The sequence below is a fragment of the Perna viridis genome, chromosome 2, assembly GCF_037379345.1.
Source record: "Perna viridis isolate PV_CMFRI_1.1 ecotype Kerala chromosome 2, ASM3737934v1, whole genome shotgun sequence".
Lineage (NCBI taxonomy): Eukaryota > Metazoa > Mollusca > Bivalvia > Mytilida > Mytilidae > Perna > Perna viridis.
Window position 1 is genome coordinate 40,640,750 of NC_142446.1, and position 22,704 is coordinate 40,663,453.

The following is a 22,704-nucleotide window of genomic DNA, read 5'->3' on the forward strand; positions in this document are numbered from 1 at the left end:
TTATATCTCTGATAATACTAAACCGACTTGGTATGAATTAGAAAAAGGATGATATCTATGATTGGATTTCGGTTCCTTTTTATGAAACAAGATGACCACTAGAGGATATTTAAGCTTCTGGTTCTCCAATTTTTAACTCCCCTGAAACTACACCTGCCCAGGGGCGGATTCAGGCGGGGGCGTGGCGGGCGTGCCCCCCCCTAAAATTTGCAAAGCATCGGTTGTCAGGGGTAGATTTAGGCGGTTTTAGGTTGAAACTTTAATTTCTCGCTAATTTTACCACAAAAGATATCTACATTGCATTCACTCTGGAAGAATATTTAAAAAATTTAACCTAAAAAAATATTACCTGTGCACCCCCCCCCCCAATCTAAAATCCTGGGTCCGCCCCTGCTGCAATTCCCAATGCTACTAATCTTAGGGTTAACCATCTATAGTCGTATCAAGACTCAACCCGTGGATTTCACTTAGAAATTAAAGCTGCTTGACAAACACTCCGTCAATGCGATTGATGTGATGCAACACTCATTTATAGTGCTAGTTAAAGTGTTTCTGTTGTAAATTTTTTTCTTCGTCTTTCATTCGCTTTTTATTTGTTTGTTATCCCGCCACTCATTAGTGTGGGGCTATACTACTTGTCAGTTTGTCCGTTACATTGTTCTGTGACATATTTCTCAGCTTCTATCGGAGGGAACGCTTACATACATGTACGTATTGTATTTGTATGATGACTTGTAGCCTGTCTCCCTTTCCGGATTCCTCAGTCATCTACTTCCTGTTTATTGTCCGACTTAGTATATTCATAATGGAAATTTTCGTAACATTTTTCAGCTTTTACTCAAGGAAATCCTTAGATAGTTAGCATATCACTTTTACCAGGTTTGACGTAAGAGGCGTAGCGTGCAACACATATTATTTTTATCTTTGTATTATTTTTTAATAAACAATTAGATTTAGCCTATGAAATAACCTCAGGAAATCATTTTTAAACGACCGCAAAACCGTAGACAATTGGTAAACATGCGGTAACTTGAATATAGACCATTTTGCGCTAACTGCAGAATAGTCGATGAGCATGCGTAGAGCATTGTCAATATACGCTTCCGTGGGGAAAATTCTTTGTTCTACCTAAGCCCTACCTCGCGGAAGTGTATATTGAGCATGCCCACCAACTTACCACCAAAGGGGTCTATTTAGTTGGTTAATCTTTATAACATTTTACAAGGTTTCATACCATTAAATAAGGTTTGGTGTTGGTTCCACCTGCTTTAGGATTAGAGACCAAAACAGTTTTTTTTTAAAGAATTGAACTAATTAACTCCAGAAAAACCATATGAATATATTTAAAAAGGTATTGTTCCACAATATTCCGGACCATTATAGTTATACTGGGATTAATTTTGGGAGTTGAATGAATCGCATAGAAATGAGGTTCCAAAAAGGGACTTGAAACTAAATAAACATTTTAAAGTTGTTTAACATGGTGTCATACCACAAAAGGTAGTCTGGAATTGATTTGGGGTTTTTTGATAACTTGTGTAAAAGGGAATGGATCTCTTTGCAATTGTAACAAAAGGGGAGTTGTATGGGATTGATTTTTTGAGGTTGTAATTGGAACCATTTATGAGATCTTCAAATTTGTATGGAGGTCCTGAAATCGAATCGTGGAGCTAGGTCAAGAAATATTTGAGGAGCTCCTGAAATAAAAAAAATATATATGTAGCTCCATAAATAAGTAAGGACCCCTTAAATAATGATAATTTTGACTAATCCCGCGCCTGATACCGCAAACCATATTAGCATACCTAACATTGTACGAACACCATAGGTAGCACATTTGTTTTTGTTTTGTGAATCCTTGAAATACCAACAACTTTAGAACGGATTGTAAAAATCTGTACGCGCATATAAAACCAATTAAAATACACGTGCATACTTTGTTAAAGATTATTTTGATGCTTTTACGAGTCGATAAAATTCGATAAACTTTAATCCAAATCGGAAAATCGAGGTTCTTAAAATATTCCCTTGACATAATAACATTACAGGCAAAAGGAGTCAAACTGTGCGACCCATGGACTTCATACAAATAACATAACATATCAATATTACTTTGTCAATTTACGTGCGGGGCCATGATGGTTAACACGGTGTTCTTGATTTTACCAAAACTGATTTACACTTTCAGATGCTCTTTAGTGGATAAAATCAGCCAACAAATGCACCCTTTGTCGTAATCAGTAACTCACACTTGCTTACTACAAATAAAGAATATATTATAATTGAATAGATTCCTAAAGAAAATATTTAAACATGCTTCGCAGGGCGTAGTTTGATACTACCGCAGAGGTCTATACCCCTAAATAGTTAAGGCAAGTATAAAGACACCATTCAAGCTCATAAAGCTCTGAATGTGGATTGCATTAAATGTTAAGAATCTGACAAGATTCGAAGTGGACCCTTTTTGGCCCCCAATTTCGAAACAGTTCAAGTCACAGCATCGAAAATCACTCCCAGCCTTCCTTTGATTATATGGTACCTTAATTATAGTCAAGATTTTGTCCAGTTGCTGACTGTTTTTTTTGGTTTTTTTTGTTTTTGTTTTTGTTTTTTTTTCTGCTTGTTTTTGTTGTGTGTGTGTGTCATTGTCAGGATATCATGAAAATGCTATCAACCAAAGCCTACCTAATGTGGCAGGGCACCATGTGTTACAATATCAAAGAGACCCGTTCATTTTTCACAAATCTACGTACGACGGCAAAAATCTGTTTTGATTTTGTTAGAGCTAATTATTATTTTAGATATTATTATATAAGAGTTTTGTGTTTTCTGTCTTTGAGCAGGAAGTTCAACAATTTGCGAGTTATATGCTTTATTTGTCTTTTAAGAACATGGTACGTCTTGATTCAAGCGATTCTAACACCCGAAAAACTAGACCGGGTATATCTAGAGCTCTCAATAAACTTTCCTCCTTTCTCGCCAGTTTCCACATAGACACAGTCCCCTTTCTTCATCTTAATCGGTGTAGCTGTTGTTGCTTGGTTACGGAAATAAGAACCGCCAGAGACGGCGGAATCAGAAATAACATAATCTTTAACGGCATTATTATAAACGAGTTTGATAACAACATAGGATTTGTAATACACACCAGTTGACACGTAGAACATATAGAGACCTTCAGACGGGGCTGTAAATCGACCATTTTTTCTGTTGTATCCATCACCAAGATTCAGTGATACAGCATCATATTTAATGATTCCGTTCGGTTGTAAATTATTTGATAGATAGGCGTAAAAAGCAACTGGTGCTGATTTCTGTTTCACACCTTTGAAAGAAAAAAAAAGATATCACTTTAAAAAAAATACATTTTGTGAAGTCTTTTACCGCTGATTTCAATGAAAAGGTATTTTTTCTAAAGAAAAACAAAAACCTTGTATTAAATTGTTTATTTTCTATTTGTTTGTTTCTTTTTTTTAATATTATTTTTTTATAAAAAAATAATTAAGTGCCAACGACATTTAAAGTAGACTACTACACAAGCCCTTTTTAAATCGCAAAAGAAATTATAATATAAAAAAGCATACTAATGAACCTGTGGAAATGTAATTTTGCACAGAAAACAATAGGAAGAGGCACCAGCATCTAGCATATTTAATTGTAAAGGCCCCTTAGCCTGCTAAGCATTTTCTGAAAGCACTATACGTATTTTTTGTTATTTCCATGCATCATGTTCATGCTTTATGGAAAAAACAGACTTTTTACAATCCCTATAGTAATTTGTCTGTTTTTGCCAGATTTGTTTTGAACTTAACTTCATATCAATCAAATCATATGATGAAAATAACACCTACTACAAGAACATGCAACTACATCTTTTGTTTTATTGTATAATCAAATTGTCTAATGTAGATGTAATGATTAATATTGCAGAAACGTAGTCCTTTAATTTGATACCCTGTCTATAAACGGTACTCAAGGATTTGAAAAACGGATAATTTCAGAATTCTAAAATTCGTTTAATTTTAGGCAATACCGCTGCATTTTTTCTTGATTACGTAAGTAAATTAAAAATTTTTCATTGCTGTGACTCAAATGCAATAGAATTATTACGGCTAATTGTGATGCATATCCTATATATGTTTCCTTCAGAATGTTTTTGAATAATTTTACCGCAACTTCTTTTTCAATGGTCGAGCCACTTCTGGTGTTTCAACTTAAAGAAGCTGCTTTTGTACAAGAAGACACGTTTTACGCGATGACAAAGGGTAAATTGAACTGTTGCCTGATTTTGCTAAAGTAACTATTTTCAGGTTGTATTTAATTAAACATTATTTCTTACCTTCCAAATCATGCTTCAGTTGATAGATTTGTGTTTTAAAATGGGTGTTTTCCCGCTTTATACTCAGCAGTTGTCCGTTGAGCTCACTCCGTACATTCGCTATCATTGTTTTACATGCTTGTGTACATTGGCCACCATGGTGATGGTTAATATGCCTGTGAAAACGTATCCAAGCACTAGTATCGGGCACAAAACAACCAAGAAGAATAATCAGGAACAATGCAGACATACTTAATTCTCACTGGAACTGTCCTTATGATTATGTTCTAGACGCAGACGTCTTTTTATACCAATTAAAAGTTATATTGCCACATATGTTTGCAGCATGATCGTACAATATAAACCATGCCTCCAAATTATTTAATACATATATAGGATTTCACGCCCCAATGTATTGGATTTTTTGTTTGTTCGTTGTTATTTAATCAATGTTTTAAAATTTTGTGGTGAATAATTTACCGGTCCCGACAAAATAGTAAAACCTAGAAAAACGAAAGTAGTAATTATACATTTGAGTAATATGAATTATATTAGATAATATTCAAATACAGTTTATTTTACCTAAATGTGATATTATCCTACACATTTCGATGCAGTCGCGGCACATCGGAGCAAGAAGACTGGGATAAAGCCAGTCCTTAAAAAATCACTCCGGACTTCGTGAGGTTAGGCTTTGTCGTTTACAGGGCTTGTTGATACTGTACTATATGTACATGGCGGCGAGTAAAGTTTCGAAAATTTGAACTCAACTCATCTAAAAGTGTGACTTGATTGATTGATTGATTATTGGGGTTTAATGCCCGAGCAGCAATATTTCAGCTATATTCAGGTGAGAATGAAAATAGTCTATTTCCTAAAGCACTGTCAGAATAGCCAATTTATTGAAGTTTTTAAAATTGACCGAGAGTTTTTTCATTGTCTAAATGCAAAAAGCATGTTTCTGAAACACTTATACTGCAGTGATGTGACGGACAAAATGTTTTTATTATATAAATGTCGGTTTAAGTTTTTACAGGTATTGAATTTCCGTGTGTACACGTGTGATGGTAGGGTTTCTTGTTAAAATTACTCTTACAAAAATGCATCCAGATAATTCGCAACTGTATTATAACGACCAATGAGATAATTTTCAATGATATCTGTCTATGTGACTTTGAAATATGAAATTACATATTCAATTAACAGTTATAACAGAAAATTAATATCCTATGTAATTAATTTTCAGACTATTTCAACGATCTCGACTCAAATCATCATGCACCCAACCCACCAAGTGGCGGATCCAGATGGGTTGCAGAGTACTCCTACAATGATGTTGGAATTCCGTTCCTTCATACCCGAAACGGCACCAAGTCAGAAAATAGCTTGCCAGACAACTCTAGCGTTGCTGGAGTACCTTTTTTTCTGAGGAACCCCGGCTGGATCCGCCCCTGTCACCTCTGCTGAGTTCGTTTAATTTCAGTACTAAATATCTTTTCGATTGGTCTATTCTAAAATCACTAAAGGGCAAATCTTTCATTTTAGAAATCAAGATTCTTTTTTTTTGTTTGTTTTGAAGTGACGCTTCCACATCCGGGGGCAACTTGTTGCGAATTTAGGTACGAGTTTTGATACCCTATCGAGTTATATACTTTGAGTTTGGAGGAGAAAAAAAACAGCGTACCTCTACTGGCTCTACAGGCACTAGCTATTTAAATCAAAGTACTCATGTACTGAATCAATATATGTCGCTTGTTTAATACACCTCAAATAAGTGTCAAATTACAAAATAGGGGTCAACGAAAGCGACCTCAAGTATCTAAATATATAGGCTTGTTGGTGTGAATTTTTTACATTGTAGTCATTGATTAAAATACTTTAAACAAAAATAACACCAAAATACATGTGTGACGAAAATGGCTTATAAAATCTGCAAGAAATAGGTTTAATAATTATTTAAAATATCCCGATCTATGTTGTTAACCCTAAACAGAAATCAACCCTTTATTGAGGTAACCAAGGGAATGTTTATCATGGATACATGAAGCTACGCTTAAGTTCTTTGGTTTATAACAACTAGAAGTTGGTGATTGTAATGGATAGTGTCATTAACAGGTTTCTATCCAGTGACAGTTGAATATGCCCATTATCATCCGAAAGCAATACACCTTTAAACCCTAACCTGACTTACAAAGAAGAGAATCCCGATTACACCAATGGGGTGTCTTCTTGGAAGTCCGCGCTGGTAGTTTATAAAGCATCAAAATCTATAGAGAACGGATTCGACCGTCCGTGCGAGACCCGACAGGGTAGTCAAGGACGTTAAAAAAACCCTTGTAGAGAACGGGTTGACCGTCCGTGCGAGACCCGACAGGGTAGTCAAGGACGTTAAAAAAACTCTTGTAGAGAACGGGTTGACCGTCCGTGCGAGACCCGACAGGGTAGTCAAGGACGTTAAAAAACCCCTTAGTAGAGAACAGGTTCATTCTGAATCAAGCTGTCGCAGAGCACAGATAGTAATAGGTAAGGGAATTATTCATAAGGGCTATGTCCCTTACCTTAGCCTAGTGTGGTGTACCAGTATTGCATTGGTCACAACAAAAGGGCTTGGAACAAACTGTCCGAAACAGGTTTGAAACATTGTCTGAAACGGGGGTCTCATACGGTCCGAGACTAGTTTGCCGAAACATTCCATACCTTGGTTTGAGGTTCTATAAATTAGGGGCTGTACAGGGATTTGCGGAGTCAGGTTTCACACACTACTGCAGTGAGTGTTCCCTGTCATACCATACCTTGTCTCAGACATTAAGTTTACGTTTAACTTTATTAATAGTTTGGTTTCCGTTTTCCGTTTTCCGTCTTCAATAGGAACGTGTAGATTTATTAAAAACAAATGTAATCAATCTGTAAATTGTAAATTTGGTTCCATTTATACAGTTTCTTTAGATTGACGAATCCAGAAAACTGGTACGAACCAAGGTTTATTTCATAAAGGAAATTAATGCGTGTACGCCCCGCTCGGGTACACGTTACACATGTGGCATCGTAGCAATGCGCCAGTTTGTTTAATAATGACGATGTTGTCAGTTTACACTGAACACCTATATAAATTAGTTGAACCATGAAATAGACTAATAAAGGTTTATAGATATCAAGTTATTAAAGGCATTTTACTAATGAGCAAGAATCCGTCGTCTAAGATTAGCTTCGCCAAATTAAGCACGGTATTTTGACATGGCGCGTGTCATAAATGCTTTTTTTTATATGTTTAACGATATCATTGTGCCGAATATTTCATAATTATGCGATTCACGTTGTAAAGTTGATCTTTAACTTTACTTTTTTGTAATCAAGATCAAGATCAAACTAGCTCAATTTATTTGTGTATTATAAACATAATCATAAGCATGTTACATGTTAATCTTTTTCAGTCTTTGTAACTTTCATTATCCATATTTAATTTGTGGGATTTTTTTTTTACAGTTTTGTAGATTTTTTTTGTCTCTGTGGCATGTTTTTTTGTTTTGTTTTCACTTCTTTCTTTACCATGTTTCACTGTGATGTATATTTATTACTTGGACAAATTAAATTGAATTTCACACGAAATTAATTGTTAAATTGTATAGTTTGTCCATAAAATGTTTTGTCACCTTAATTTATTATAATAACCCATAGAAAAATGCGATTTGTATGAAAAGATGATTTATTCAAAGAATTTTATAGAGTACTCTAAAAATCCTTACTGTATTGAAGAAATAAAATGAACACTTTACAATAGTGTGATTCTTAGTTGCCTCCCTTTTAGTAATCTCTTGTTTAAAGACCACACAAGTTTATTGACAACACGATAACAAAGGCAGTTTTTTATAGGTAAAAACTGGAACTTAGGTACTGGTTAAGGCTACACCTACCATCTGTAAATGACGAAGTATTAGAGAAATTACTATACACACTCATATACACAAGGAGTTAAATGTAGAGTTAAATAAATAGTCTACTATAAAGATCCTTGATATATATATATATATATATATATATATATATATATATATATACAACGTCTCAGACTGTGACGACTCTATTCACTACACTGCTCCATCGGATCAAATTGATACAGGGAAGATAACGTAAACTTATAGAAGGGTCTGAAAAATTCCCAACGATGTTAGAACTGTCAAATTTGCGCAGCAAATTTTTGTCGTTCCCTCCGCGGGACTCGAACTCGTACCGCTGTGACATATATGGCAACACCGCCTGCACTAAGCCCAGCGCCCGCCCTAGACCACTCGGCCAGCTAGGCTATATAAAAATATAGCTTTCGCTGGCCGGGTGATTCCTCCTCGTAGGATTAATCTAGGGCTGTAACTTAGTACACGATGTATGGTAGTACGGGACAGTTCATCTAGGTGTTATTATGTAGGATAGAGGATCAAGTTAATGATGCATGTCACAACAAATCAATATTATTTACGTTATATACGTTTAAGTTTACGCTATCTTCCCTGTATCAATTTGATCCGATGGAGCAGTGTAGTGAATAGTGTCGTCACATTCTGAGACGTTGTATAATATTGATTTGTTGTGACATGCATCATTAATTTGATATATATATATTCCTAAACCAAAATGAAATGTTCATGTTACGGTAGTAAACCACAGCAAATGTCTTGATTATCTGGACTATGGAACAGTCTGTGCCTTTTGCCATTATGCTTGCTATGAAAACATAAAAGGCTTGAATTCAGTACCTCCATACTCCAACCTCTTCTTCCATTGGCCTTTTTTCAGCATATTGGAACATTATTAAAAAAAAAATTAAAGCTCCTTTTATCAGTGTCAGAATTGAATTTAGATGCAACTTTGTAAATTATTATAATATAGTATGGAATTCATATAGGAGAGTTCTTCGTGATGCCATCACTTACCTGTGATTTGGTTTTGGTTGGCAAAAAATCCATTGAGCGGCATGGGGCATCAACTATAAATCGTCGTAACTTTTTCACTTTTAAAATAATATAAAAATTTATTTGGTTCAGTAAACTGCATGGATTTTTTTTAATAAATATTCAGTAATTAGACAATATTAGCGTACAATTTTATTTGAAATTAGAGGTTTACATATAAACATCATTACAAATTCATTTTTCAAGTAAAAGAGTTATAAATTCATATGTAAAATATGAATTATTTTATCCAAATGAAATATTTTGCAGAACCTAAATTGGATATAGAATAACAAAGTTATAAAATTTTGAAAATTGGAACTTTAATACTAAAATTGTCAATTGTTTATTTAGTTGTTTATTGGCCAACCAATTTGACACTTAATAAGATGCAAATTAGTGAATATGACATCAATAATGAGTTTGTAAACTCTCCTATATGTTTATAAAAAAAATGTATGGGAATTTTGGTAAAAGCCTGACTATATATTAAAAAAGAAATTAATACTGGTAATTGATTTATGGAAGTTTCTTAATTAAAGTAACCTCCTAATGACCATTTTGTATGAATTTGATGACTGTCTGATCATGTTTATACAATGTAATAATAACTAAGAATTTTTTTAGCATCCATTTCTACACTTTTTGGTGTTGCACAAACATTTGTCTTTGATACATGTACATTTGTGCCATACATGGTATAAAAAGTCTTTATGACATTAATAAATGATAAGACTTGAAGGTTTTTTGTGTAAAAGAATCATACCAGGGAGGACAAAAAGTAAGAAACCTAATCTTTATCAGCACTTTGTAGCTTGACTCTTCAAATATGCCTAAAAAAGATAAAAAAGGAAAGAAGAAGGGAGGAAAAAAAAAGAAAAAGACAATCGCAGGAGCAGAAAATATAATACAAAGATTGTATAAATGTTATGAGAGAAATTGTGCACTGACTGACTCACAAATGTGTCCTGGTATAAAGAAAGCCTTAAAAGCTTGCCAGGAAAATACAACAGTTCTTGAAAAGGTAATAACAGAATTTTTTTTTACAAAAGATTGAAAGTTGAACTCATAAATTTAAATAACAATGTTGGGAAACCATTAGGATATTTTGTCTCTGATTTTATTATTCCATACTTTGACATTGTGCCTCCAGTTTAGTTATTTATATGTTGAAGGATATTGTGTCTATGGTCAGCACTTCTGAATATACTAAAAAATGAAAACAGTGCATCATCTTGTTGTTTAAAATACCCTGCATTATATTATAAACAACTCAATGTAGTAAGAGAAATACTTACAAATGTATTTACGCTCACACTATAGGAAAGACTGTTTTACCCTTATCTGCCAGTCTGTCTGTCTGTCACACTTCTTTTTGTTTCACTTTGCTGAGCAAATACTTGTCACACCACTTGATATTTTTCACAAGCTTTATATAATGCTATGGTACAAGCCTTTCATGATTTTAGGACACAAATGCATGAGATTTAGAAAGACAATATATCAAAGGAAAATTCTGCCGAACAACTTTACATTGTGTGAAGCTGATGCAGAACATTTGAGACTTCACATTATTGATATTATTGGACTTGATTTCAGGCTTTGTTGATAATAACTTCCTGTTTGATAACTTGGTTAATATTTTGACTATCTCCTAAAAAGGTGTTGGGGCGTGCATTGGCTCACAGCTTTGTTGTTAGTTTTGTTCCATTGGTTGATTTCATTGGATGACCAACATGTACAATTTTATTTGCTTTAGACCTCTATGCTAAAAATTATTCTTAATTTGTAGAAACTTTCTTGAATATATGACAGTAGCTTACTTTACAGCTAAAAATTGATCTTTTTTTCAGTTTATATTTGAATGTGTGTTGCCAGACAATGAAGGGGATTTGCCAGTGTTAATTGAACCTTTGTTAGCAGCCATTCGTCAAGATCGATATGTTTACATAAAAGATCTTCACATTTGGGACTACCCAATGTCTATAGAAAATGCAGCTACTTTGGTTTGTATTTATAACATCTATAAATACCAGTAGAGTAGTAATAGAATTTATGGCACTTTGTGATAATATTGATTTAGTTTTGTTTATAAATTAAGTTGAAACTAGTTTTTTTTATGTTAGCTTTACTTGAAGGAGCTGAATACTTTTGCCAAGGAGCATGATAATGGAGAAATCTGATAAATATTTTTGGAATTTTGTAACAATTTACATAGTTTTGAGTTTTATGAAGTTCATTATTCATACCTGCACATATATTGGTTTATATACTTCTTCAATGGTCTTTGGGTAGGGTGTTTGCCGGAAGTGCAAGAGGTTGTGGGTTTAATCCTTGGACGAGTCATAACAAAGACTGTAAGATTAGCAATCACTCCTTCTTTTTCAAGCACATAGCAGATAAGAGATAGATTGACAATAATGTGTCTTGGGTGTGGTGACATACCTACCTGCTGACTGGTATAATAATGTGTCTTGGGTGTGGTGACATACATACCTGCTGGCTGGTTTAATAATGTTGCGAGTGTGTTTGACATACCTACCTGCTGGCTGTAGCTTCTATGAGCTAGCACAATGAAGATCTTGCTCAGTGTGTATGACTTGTACAAAGAAGGGTCTGTTTAAATGGTTGAACATTCTGATCCTTAAATACCTGATATACAATGTATCAGCCACAGGATGTTAAACCACAATCAATCAGACAATCAGTGATCTATTGGGTATTAAGTACAAGTTTACCTAAGAACCATGCAAATGAAGAAAAAGGTAATAAACCAAATCTTTGTCTACTTCATAATTCTGAAAGTCATATTTATGATATAAATACCAATGAGAATTTATCTAAGGTTAGGAAAGTAACGAATTAGTCAAAACAGTTAAAAAAAAAGGTAATGAATTAAGACTACAGAAACCTTATACATACCACAAGTACTTGGTTTCTTTAATGCTTAAGCTTTGAACTTTACTGTTTATAATGTAAATCAACTATCAGGTATATTTTTGCCAATATACAAATTTTGTCCAAGCAAAAATATCATGGTAATAAATCATTGTGAATTCTTGATGTACATGTATCAGTGAGTTTTACACACATCTACCGATACTTGTTATTAACAGCAAAGATAAATTGCTGCAGACTTGAATTAAACTTTATTAATAAAAAATAAGTACATGCTGAATCAAGCTATTAGTAGTTGTACATATTGTGACAAAAATTATATTTATATTTTCTGTATAGGCATTACTCATTGAAAGACTATGCTATCCTTTACGGATAGTTGAGTTGATGGATTGTGTACTGGAACCATTTTCGGCTAAAAGACTTTCTCGTGCATTCAATATTTGTGAAACACTGACACATGTAGTGCTTGATTATAATGAGTAAGTATAGCTGATTGTAAAAGTGTTTTACTTTCTTGCATAAGAAAAAAATATAATAAAATATTTGTGGGGTGTGTTTGCTGCAAGAGATATTAAAGATGTTAACTTCAGATTCTGTCGGTAGATTTATTCTATAAAAAGAGTATGATTGATAAAGGTTATCAATAGTACCTGGTAAATGCTTACACTGAAATATGAAATTATACCCCTACTTAATGAGTGGGTGGTACTAGTATGTTGGATACACCTTGTCCGTCCATCTGTCTGTTTGTCATTCTGTGTGTCAAAATTTTAGTCACAAAAATCTCAGCTCTTGCTCAAGTTATTAATTTAAAATTTGGTATGTGGGTTAATAGATGGGGCATGCATTGTTAACAACTTCAATTGATGTCTGATATCAACTTCCTGTATGAGTAGGGACATATATCAGGGTTTTCCATGAGCTGTTATTAGCATGATGGGCCACCATGGTTGAAAAATGAGCACCATGGTTAAATTGTCATCCGCCATGCTTAACTTTAACCATTATCAGTCTACAAGTATTTAATGCCTGAGAAATCCATCAATTACTGACTGATGTTATATGATAAACCAATTAATCAAGACAAATTTATGACTGAAGCTAATCTGAAGATAATTATGACATTGCCAATAATTAAGATTCTTAATTAGTTACCCTACAAATTAATTTTAAGGAAAGTGTCAGTCAGATGAAAATATTTATGGTGAGCCAATCAAAACTGACTATGGTTAAAGGAAACTCACACTTGGCCAAATGCATGTGGCTATTTATAAATGCAAAGTGGAATGAAAACTGAATATTGAAGCATTTTTAACACAAGGAATCAAGGAACATATAAATCCCCAAAACAATGTTTATTCCATCTGATATTTGCTAAAACCCTTTGAATTAAAAAAAAAATAGCTTGCTTTTGTTTAATTACACTGCCATGCTGTTCTCTTGTTGTGTATCTTCCTTCTGTGTCAGGAGAACACATGTTTTTTCTTTGGAAAATAGATGGCAAAAATGGAAAGTAAAATTCCCAAAGTCTAAATATAGTACAAATAGCAGGATAAAGAAAATGGACTGTAAAATTTATATGTATATGCTTTGATTAGTCCTGATTTCATGACTGTAGATGGGGTTTCTGTCATAAATGAACTTCTTATTACCAACCCTTTCCCTTGTCTTCTTTGATTCATGCACATGTTTTTTTGCACTTACATTTATATCCTGGTATCCTGGTTTCATTATAATGCCTTCTTTAAAATTGGCAATTGACACTATTTTTGGCCAGAGTAACTTATGTACATGATATTTTTTATGTGAAAACTGAAAGTTACAATGTCTCAAAATAAATATCATATTCTATAGATTTAAAAACAATAATTGAAAAATTGTTATATCTGGAATGCATCAGCATCAGCGAAATTTTGTGCTGTAAAGTAAATTTTCCTCTATGGAGGACCCTGTATCTTGTGCTACAATGTACATTATCTATTTTCTGTTTTTAAGGTTTGGGGATGAAGGATGTAAAGATTTTTGTAAAGGTCTGGAAAAGAATATAACTATGTTATCATTAAGTATGTGCTACTGTGATTTGAGCCCCAAATCAGGAGACTTTCTTGGTGAACTGATCTCTAAAACTGCTGTCAGGTATGATATAACTTTTATGATTATATAAACAACTTATTTTTACATGTATCAATTCAATTCACTGCTATTTATTTTCACAACGCTCATTCTGTTTCACATTTTATTCATAGTCACAGAACAGTAGTATGATGGATATATTTAAAGGGGTACCTCAGGGATCAATACTTGGTCTAGTTCTCTTTAATGTATTTATAACTGATTTATTTTTCTTTGTGAAAAACTGTTCCCTTTATACATGTATCAATTCAATTCACTGCTATTTATTTTCACAACGCTCATTCTGTTTCACATTTTATTCATAGTCACAGAACAGTAGTATGATGGATATATTTAAAGGGGTACCTCAGGGATCAATACTTGGTCTAGTTCTCTTTAATGTATTTATAACTGATTTATTTTTCTTTGTGAAAAACTGTTCCCTTTATACATGTATCAATTCAATTCACTGCTATTTATTTTTACAATGCTCATTCTGTCTCACATTTTATTTATAGTCACAGAACAGTAGTATGATGGATATATTTAAAGGGGTACCTCAGGGATCAATACTTGGTCTAGTTCTCTTTAATGTATTTCTAAATGATTTATTTTTCTTTGTGAAAAACTGTTCTCTTTATAACTATGCTGATGACAATACCCTTTCAAAATCTGGTAAATGTTTAAATTCTGTTATTTCATCTTTAGAAGAGGTTAGTAAATCTTTAATTCAATGGTTGTCAGATAATAAAATGCAAGCCAATCCTGAGAAATTCCAAGCCATCTCGGTTGGCAAGGGAACACATGACAAAAATTTTACTTTTGATTTAAATGGTATTAGTATTTCTTGTGATGAAAAAGTAAAATTACTTGGTATTACAATTGACTTCAAATTGAATTTTAATTCACATATATCAAACATTTGTAAGAAGGCTGCAAGGCAATTAAACGTTTTAAAAAGAATTGGAAAACATTTGAACAGACTTACCATTTATTATTCATGTATCATGTCAAACTTTAGTTATTGCCCTTTGACCTGGCACTTTTGTAGCGAAAAGAATACTACAAAAATTTAAAAAATTCAGGAATGTGTGTGCTCTGTTTTATTTATGATGATTATTCCAGCTCATACGATTATCTTTTGGACCTTTTGAAATTATCATCTTTGAAAACCCGCCGGATGCGCACTATTGCCTTGGAGACCTTCAAAATCATTAATAAGGAATGTCCTGTATTTCTGCAAGATCTGGTTATTATTAAAAATAGTAATTATAATTTAGGTATAAAAATACAGCTGAGGTGCCCCGGCCAAAAACTACATCTTTTAGATACGAGTTGGCACAGGTTTGGAACTCTTTACCAAATGAGGCCAGATCACTTACTTCCTTTAACCAGTTTAAGACCTATACATGTATAAGTAGTTGGTGTGGAGGCAAAAAATGTAATTGCACTGCTTGCAAGTTTCAACCTGTGCTGTCTCGTGTCTGATTCCCCAGTTTCTGATCTGATCATGGTTGTATAATTGAATATGATATCTGAATTTTAATTATGTCTATAGCCTTATAAAGTGTGGTTCCCCTGACTTAAGGATCAGTATACAGAGTGGTGCTTACTGCCTGGTACTTGATCCTTCTGTCTGGAGCACCATATCTTTCTATGGTTACTATATGTTTTACTACGTATTATTTATAATAATTATGTATTTTGTATGATGCCATGTATTGTTTTACTGTTTTGTACATTTTATAGTCGGTTAAAGAGCTCATAAGAGCTCGTGTTGATTTGTTAAAATGTATATATGTGCTGACTCTAAATAAAGTTTACTTACTTACTTACTTAACTTACTCGTGGTGATATATTTTCACTATTTTTTCTTGCTTGTAAAATTAGCACAAATAATTTGCTCATGAAAATAAGTTGAAAATTGGAAAATGTCATGTTAGTATACTACTCATACTCTATTTACTTCATAAGCATCCATTTAAAATGGAATAGAGTATTAAATCAAAAATTCTATGAATAAAAATAGGAATTTTTACATAAGATTTAACAAAAAATTATTCCATGTCAGGCAAAAAAAGAAAACATCCCAAAAACAAGTCCTAATAAAAGCTATTTTCATAGATAAGGTTGTACATGTGTTCTTTTTTTTTACTTTCAAAATAAGAATAAAAATCAGCAGTTGTCTGTTTCCTGTTATAAAATACATTCTAATATGACATACTTCAAAGCTCTTTAGACCACAGCCATGGTAAAAAAGTGATAAACACGTAACCAACATTTTGTGCAACACATAGGCTGGATGTATTCAAAACTATGAAGAAACTAGTCCCAAAAAGGGCTTATTAGAATCTGTTTATGTAGAATTAAAAATTTCTGAGGAATGGTAAAATTTAAGTGTACGTGTATTCAAATAAGAAAACCAACTAAAATTGAACATCAATAGTGGATAGGGAAAACCAAGGGGACCATTCAGACGGTACTCAAAAGAATATAATTGAAGGATAATGACTATATATATATAGACAGGGAAAATAGACACACACAACAAAGTACATGTGTACAACCAAAATAACATGCACAAAGAAACAAAAGTTAACGAGCAACCCAGACATTGACTTATTCTGAATACATTTCAAACTGAAATATTCCTTTCAATGTATTTGATAAAATTCAGGGAGGAAATTCCCCTAAATCTGAATATAGGCTTATTATTGTCAAACTGTCTTCTACTGTTGTTTTATATTGTAGAGAGTTATATGTTAATGGCAATAATCTAGAGAGTGAGGGTGCTACCAAAATTATAAAACTATGTACAGAACAAGCAGAATATGAAGCTATAAAAAGGGCAGAGGAGGCAAAGAGAAAAGAGGAAGAAGAGGCAGAAAAGGCTGCCAAAGGTAATAGTATTTAAGTTAGAATTATTTCAAGAAATCCATTATGAAATGATGGAGTTCCACTGTCTTATGTTTAATTTGTATTTGTTTAGAATTTATTGAAAGTCTGAAGTTGTATGTCTGTAAATACTACATGGAATGTTAAAGTTTATTTGTTGTTATTTTCCAATTTATTCAAGTACCAATATTTCCAAACTACATTTTACAGCCGTGAAATATGAAACTGGTGGGCATGCAGAAGGAAACACTAGACACAAAATATTAAATAATTACCATACTTATTTAATTACAGATAAATATGACATAAAATAACATTTTTAAATTGAAAAAGATAATTACTAGTTTTTAAAAATGTACGCACAGCTTGTGCTAGTCCAAACATTACACGATGAGTCATTTTAATTGCAAATGCATATGATATCATGATATCATGATGATATTTTTGTTAATATTTTTCTAGACTAATTGACTGAAATTTGGTATAACAGACAATTATCCAATATGGAGGTCTTTTAAAATCATCCATATAAAAATCATTGCCTAGCGTTCTTTGAGAGTTTAATTTTGTTTCCCCTTCGTTATTTCCCTTATCATCCACCTGTTGCTTGTACTGCTTAAGAGGATATACCTTCACTAAGAAACATAACTCTTGAAATCAGTAAAAAATATTTGTATCATATTCAATTTCATAAATAGCCTAGTCTTCTGTCACTTTAACTGCTTAAAGGGTACAGTTTGACTAAGGAACATAACTCTTGAAATCAGTAAAAATGTTTGTAATATTCAATTTCATAAAAAGCCTATCAAGCATTTATTTAAAACAAAATGAATTCAGTCTAAGTTACTTAGATGCATAAATGAGATTTATGTACAATTTATAAGAGTTAAGCCCCTTTAACCTATGTTTAACATTATTAAAGTAATAATTGTGTATTTTGTTTCAGAGAAAGAGTTAGGCTATAGATCAGAAACATCAGATAAAGAATCATCTCCAGGTTCTGCTAAAAAGAAGAAGAAAAAAGGTATATATGTTTTTACTTTATAGTTGTTTTCTGTACATATTGCTATGAATTGTATAAACTACTAAATTACATTTCATATGGCGTCAACAATGTCCTATATATATAAATGGTCTGAAACACAAATGGTTAATTTTTTTATGTTGGAAATAACATGAGTTAGAAGAAGTTGTTTCAACTTTGAAAGCAGGTGCAAACTTGGTGTCTGGCATGTTTTTGCTTTTCTAGACATCAACCATAGCAACAAGGCAGCACATCACCAAAAAAATGATTATTGAATCATGAAAATAATGCCTACCCTTGTTAGAACTACAGTAAAGTTTAGCAGTAATTATTTGTTAACTACAACTGATAAATGAAAAGTGTTAAAGAAAATCAATATACACTTGATGTATTTCAACCAGAGATAGCCAATTTGGATTTTTTTTACTTTAACTATGAGTATAACTTGAGGTTCAAATAACTCTAAAAATATGTCCTAGGCAATGCCTAAAATCATATCAACTTGAAAGTAAAGTTAAAAAACATGGAGTTAAACAACAGATGACATACTCAAATATAGAAATAGAAGGTATAATTTTATATGACTGTCCTTATGCAATTTGTCCTGTAGGTAAAAAGAAGAAAAAGAAAGAACCTCCACCACCTCCCCCTGTTGGTCCTTGGATTTTCAAACTACACATCAACGACAATGGCATTGATGGAATGGCATATGGAAAGGAGTTTGCTCCCCTTGAATTTATCAGAGATTTGAAAAAGTATGCTAAAACTACACTACAGGAAACTTGTAGTTTATGATTAATGGTTACCACTCAGATCTTTGATTATTGGTACTCTTCTTGGTATAACACAAACAATTATTCATATTTGAAAAGTATTTATTCTTAATTTAACAAGAAAATCAAGTTTTTTAAAAGCATAATGATATAGTGAATGCTGTTGGGTTCAGTTAAAGCTGGTATTTGGTTTATCAAGGTTCAATTAACATTTAAACTGGTATAAAAGGGCTTTATAAAGTTTCCTGTTTTTCGGATCATTCAGGGTTCTGTTTAGACAGGTTTCAATGTAAAGTTATTTTCAAAGTTTTATTTTGTTAATTTTCAACATATATACATTACTTTAAAAAATCAAATAGATTTGACTCAGTGACATCCTTTCCTTTTCATCGTTGAAAGTTTTAACTATTCTCTTGAAGAAAAAAAATAAAGGTGTATTGATTCTATGGTTTTGAAAAGTATTTGAGTCCATGTATCCACTGTAATTTATTGTATATATTTTTTCCATTTCAGACTGCTGATGTTTTCTGAATGTTTTGAAGAGTTAGATTTAGATGACAATTTAATAGGAGATCTGGGTGGTAAAGAAATACACGAAGGATTAGAATACAGAAAAGAAGGTTTATATACATATTGAAGATGAGCAAATTTTGACAATTTTTCTGCATGACTGGCTTTGCTCAGAAATTTTTCAATAGAATGTTAGAAAAATGAGGTTATTGACATAATTATCTGCCCTAGAAATGTTCATTTTCAGTGCATTTCAATGAAATTGTAACTCAATGGGCCAGCATGATATGTCATATTTTGTCTGATTTCCTTGATTCTGATGGTGAAAATTGTCAAATTAAACTATGAAAATGGTGGATTTTTTCATACCATGTTTCTCCCACTGCCTGATTCTTACAGATATTGACACTTACATAATTGTTCTTTCTTTTAGAAACCAAGTTAGGAGGAGTTAAAGTGTTAACTACACATAGAATGAAGACAGATACATTTAACAGTATAGTCAAGTTAGGATCTGGTTTGAAAAAGAAGAAAAAGAAAGGAGGAAAAAAGGTAAAATATTAAAATCATTACTGAAATTTCAGTGTTGAAATTTAACATGGTGTAAATAGATGTTATTATTTTATCCTACTTGTGTACTAATGTGAGACCTGAAGAAAAACATATATATGGATCATTTACATTTTTATAAATTGAACTTGAGAAAGAATGGTAGGGCAACATTATGTTGGAGACCTAAATATGCAGATAATGAACACTACAAAGCAAGACAACAGCAGCCATTGATGATTTTTTATTCTGTTCGACCTGATGATGCCACTCTTATTGACAAAACATGACTAACAGAATAAAAAAATGACTGGCAGCATCTATGACTGATGTCTTGTTTTTGAAAGTATTTAACTAATTTTGTCAAAGGGACGTTATGTATAGAAAAGAAACATTTACTTAATAGTATTGAAAATAATTAATACATTTCCCTCTTTAGGTAAAAAAAGTGATAATTTGCACTTTGAAAAATTAATGAAATTAATAAAATAAAGAATTGTAGTATAAAAGTGGTGTATTCTCCATAATCAAAATACTAAATTATCCTAGTATGGCTGGTGTAAATAGATATTCAGTTATGCTCATGGCAATCTTCACTGCAATAGTAAATTTTTTTTTTTCAGAAGAAAAAATAACCATACTGAATGGAGCTTGAGAGTCAAAGAAAAGAACAATAAAAATGAAAGTAGTCCAACACTGATTATCAGTAGATATGCAGGTTGAAAACTTATACTCAAATATCTTAATAGCTATCTGATAGAAATGAGCTCATTGACGAAAAACTCATCTTATTTTTATAATTCATGGACTGAGTGTGCATAGATTTACCTTGACATTTACCGGAGCTTTTTTTTGTCTTTATTTACTCTGTGATATTTCATGTTATTTAATCAGGTGTATGATTTCATTAATGATACATTTTTACCTAGTCATTTGTAATTTAGAAATGTTCCTTTTTATTATTTGAATAGTTTATAATTTAAAACATTTTCATATTGTTTTTATAATGTTTTCATTCCTTATATTAACAACTGGTGTTAGTCACTTATGTTGTACTTTTGCAATAAAGGACTAAGGTAAATTTTTATGCATAAAACATATAACTTTCATCTTCATTATTTACAATAAAAGGCAAAATAAACCATATATTAGTTTAATGCAAATATTGCTTATGAAAAGACAAGTTGTTTTTAGACAAAAAAATCTAAGATAAAAAACTGCCTATTTGCTCATGTGAAGTATAAACTGACAATTAGAAAATTAAAATCTAACAGATTTTTTTAGATCAAGATGTTTTCTTTGCCTTTATGGAAAGAAGCTCCTTTCAGTTTTTCATTTAGTTTTACAACCAAAGCAACAAAAATGGAAACAAAAGTAGCATGTGATTAAGTTCCTTTTTTAATGCAATACTTATTGGCCATTTTTAAATTAATGGTTTCTATTCTCCAATTTTACCAGGAATGCATCCATTTGATTCAAGTGTTATAGCACATACAATGATGATGTTCAGTGGATAGAGGTGGTCTTTTCTTTGATTAAATGACAATCACCTGATGATCTACCTTTGACAGTGAGCTGGACAATTGACAAGGAAATTTGAACTGATCATCAGACACAGATTAAATATTTATTGAATGATAGAAAATTTAAATGTCCATTCAAGCAAGATAACCAACTCTATCTACTGAACACCATCATTGTATCAACTGTGACATCTTGTATACTTGCTTCCTATTGTCTAGTAGGAGCCCCTTTTTGTCAATCCTAGTTGTTCCCTTGTCAACATCTCTTAAGGAAATATTGCTTTCAGACTGAATATTATTAGCTCAAATATAAATCAAAGAATTTATTACATATATATCTGTGATCAAGCATTCCTTTTATTTAATGTATATCTGAATTATTATGGTATGTTGTGATTAGTATATCTTTTACAAAATATTAACATTTCTACAATGTATTTGTGATCATAGACACAGAAAGTAGTTGCTTTATGAAATACATTTTATTATCTGTTGAGAAATTTGTTATTGTTAATTGATACATTGTAAATTTTGAATTATTTCTTCTTACTAAATATTTTTATCAATTCTGCTTTAGTGTATCTTTCATAAGGCATTTACAGCTTTCCTCTCTGAGAATGGTTTCCTACTCAACAGGTGGAAATAATCCATATACATGTTGAACATGCATAGAACCACAAGTTTTTTCAATTATCTCCCTTTCCAAAATTTAAAGAATTGGCTATTGCAATCTGGATTCTTCCCATGAACACCTAAACATTCTTATATTTAAAATATAAGCAGAAGACTTGTTTTTCCTCTTATCTATTGACGTTATCTTACATAACATACTGACTTTTATCTATATTTAATTGAGTTGGTAAAAAAGAAACAATCCTGATGTATTCATTGAACAAACAATATGTAAAATGTATGATACATGATACGTCATTAAATAGCAACTCTGGACAATTGGGGCAAATATGGCCTTACCATTAAAACTTGATACAAAATAAAGGCAAAATTGAGCAAAATTATTAAAAAATCGTGCAAAATTTTCAATAACAGTTTACTCCAGCTTTTTCTGTTCCCAATTAGCCACTTTTATTCCCAAATCAAACGGAGGGGACATTTTTCAAAGAGTAACAAAATCACTTAGGGGGTATGACACCTTGTT

The 22,704-nt window shown here is 32.1% G+C and overlaps 2 protein-coding genes across 7 annotated transcripts; one reads left to right on the forward strand and one right to left on the reverse strand.

Annotated features, from left to right (window-relative positions):
* Positions 1-2,855: 2,855 nt before the first annotated feature.
* LOC148625053 (cerebellin-1-like) lies at positions 2,856-4,675 on the reverse strand. The gene is made up of 2 exons (XM_088568264.1): positions 4,340-4,675; positions 2,856-3,325 (listed from the first exon to the last, which is right to left on the reverse strand). The coding sequence occupies exons 1-2, from the start codon at positions 4,566-4,568 to the stop codon at positions 2,907-2,909; spliced, it is 648 nt and encodes a 215-aa protein (XP_088424390.1). The 5' UTR covers positions 4,569-4,675; the 3' UTR covers positions 2,856-2,906.
* Positions 4,676-6,699: 2,024 nt separating this feature from the next.
* LOC148625054 (uncharacterized) lies at positions 6,700-22,114 on the forward strand. Of its 6 annotated transcripts, none has more exons than XM_088568262.1 (11): positions 6,700-6,841; positions 10,076-10,285; positions 11,115-11,267; positions 12,499-12,641; positions 14,158-14,298; positions 17,026-17,174; positions 18,116-18,193; positions 18,804-18,948; positions 19,480-19,586; positions 19,910-20,028; positions 20,649-22,114. In XM_088568262.1, the coding sequence occupies exons 2-11, from the start codon at positions 10,091-10,093 to the stop codon at positions 20,658-20,660; spliced, it is 1,242 nt and encodes a 413-aa protein (XP_088424388.1). In that variant the 5' UTR covers positions 6,700-6,841; positions 10,076-10,090; the 3' UTR covers positions 20,661-22,114. The 6 variants fall into 6 exon arrangements, with proteins under 6 accessions (XP_088424388.1, XP_088424383.1, XP_088424384.1 ...); XM_088568257.1 differs by lacking the exon at positions 6,700-6,841 and adding an exon at positions 8,086-8,188; XM_088568258.1 differs by lacking the exon at positions 6,700-6,841 and adding an exon at positions 8,113-8,188 and having other exon boundaries at positions 10,066-10,285.
* The last annotated feature ends 590 nt before the right edge of the window (positions 22,115-22,704 follow it).

Coding starts and splice junctions, on each gene's coding strand:
- LOC148625053 (XM_088568264.1), bottom strand. CDS start 4,568: ATGTCTGCATTGTTCCTGATTATTCTTCTTGGTTGTTTTGTGCCCGAT. Junction 3,326..4,339: donor ACTGAAGCATGATTTGGAAG/GTAAGAAATAAT, acceptor TTTCTTTCAAAG/GTGTGAAACAGAAATCAGCA.
- LOC148625054 (XM_088568262.1), top strand. CDS start 10,091: ATGCCTAAAAAAGATAAAAAAGGAAAGAAGAAGGGAGGAAAAAAAAAG. Junction 12,642..14,157: donor GTAGTGCTTGATTATAATGA/GTAAGTATAGCT, acceptor TCTGTTTTTAAG/GTTTGGGGATGAAGGATGTA. Junction 18,194..18,803: donor TAAAAAGAAGAAGAAAAAAG/GTATATATGTTT, acceptor TTTGTCCTGTAG/GTAAAAAGAAGAAAAAGAAA.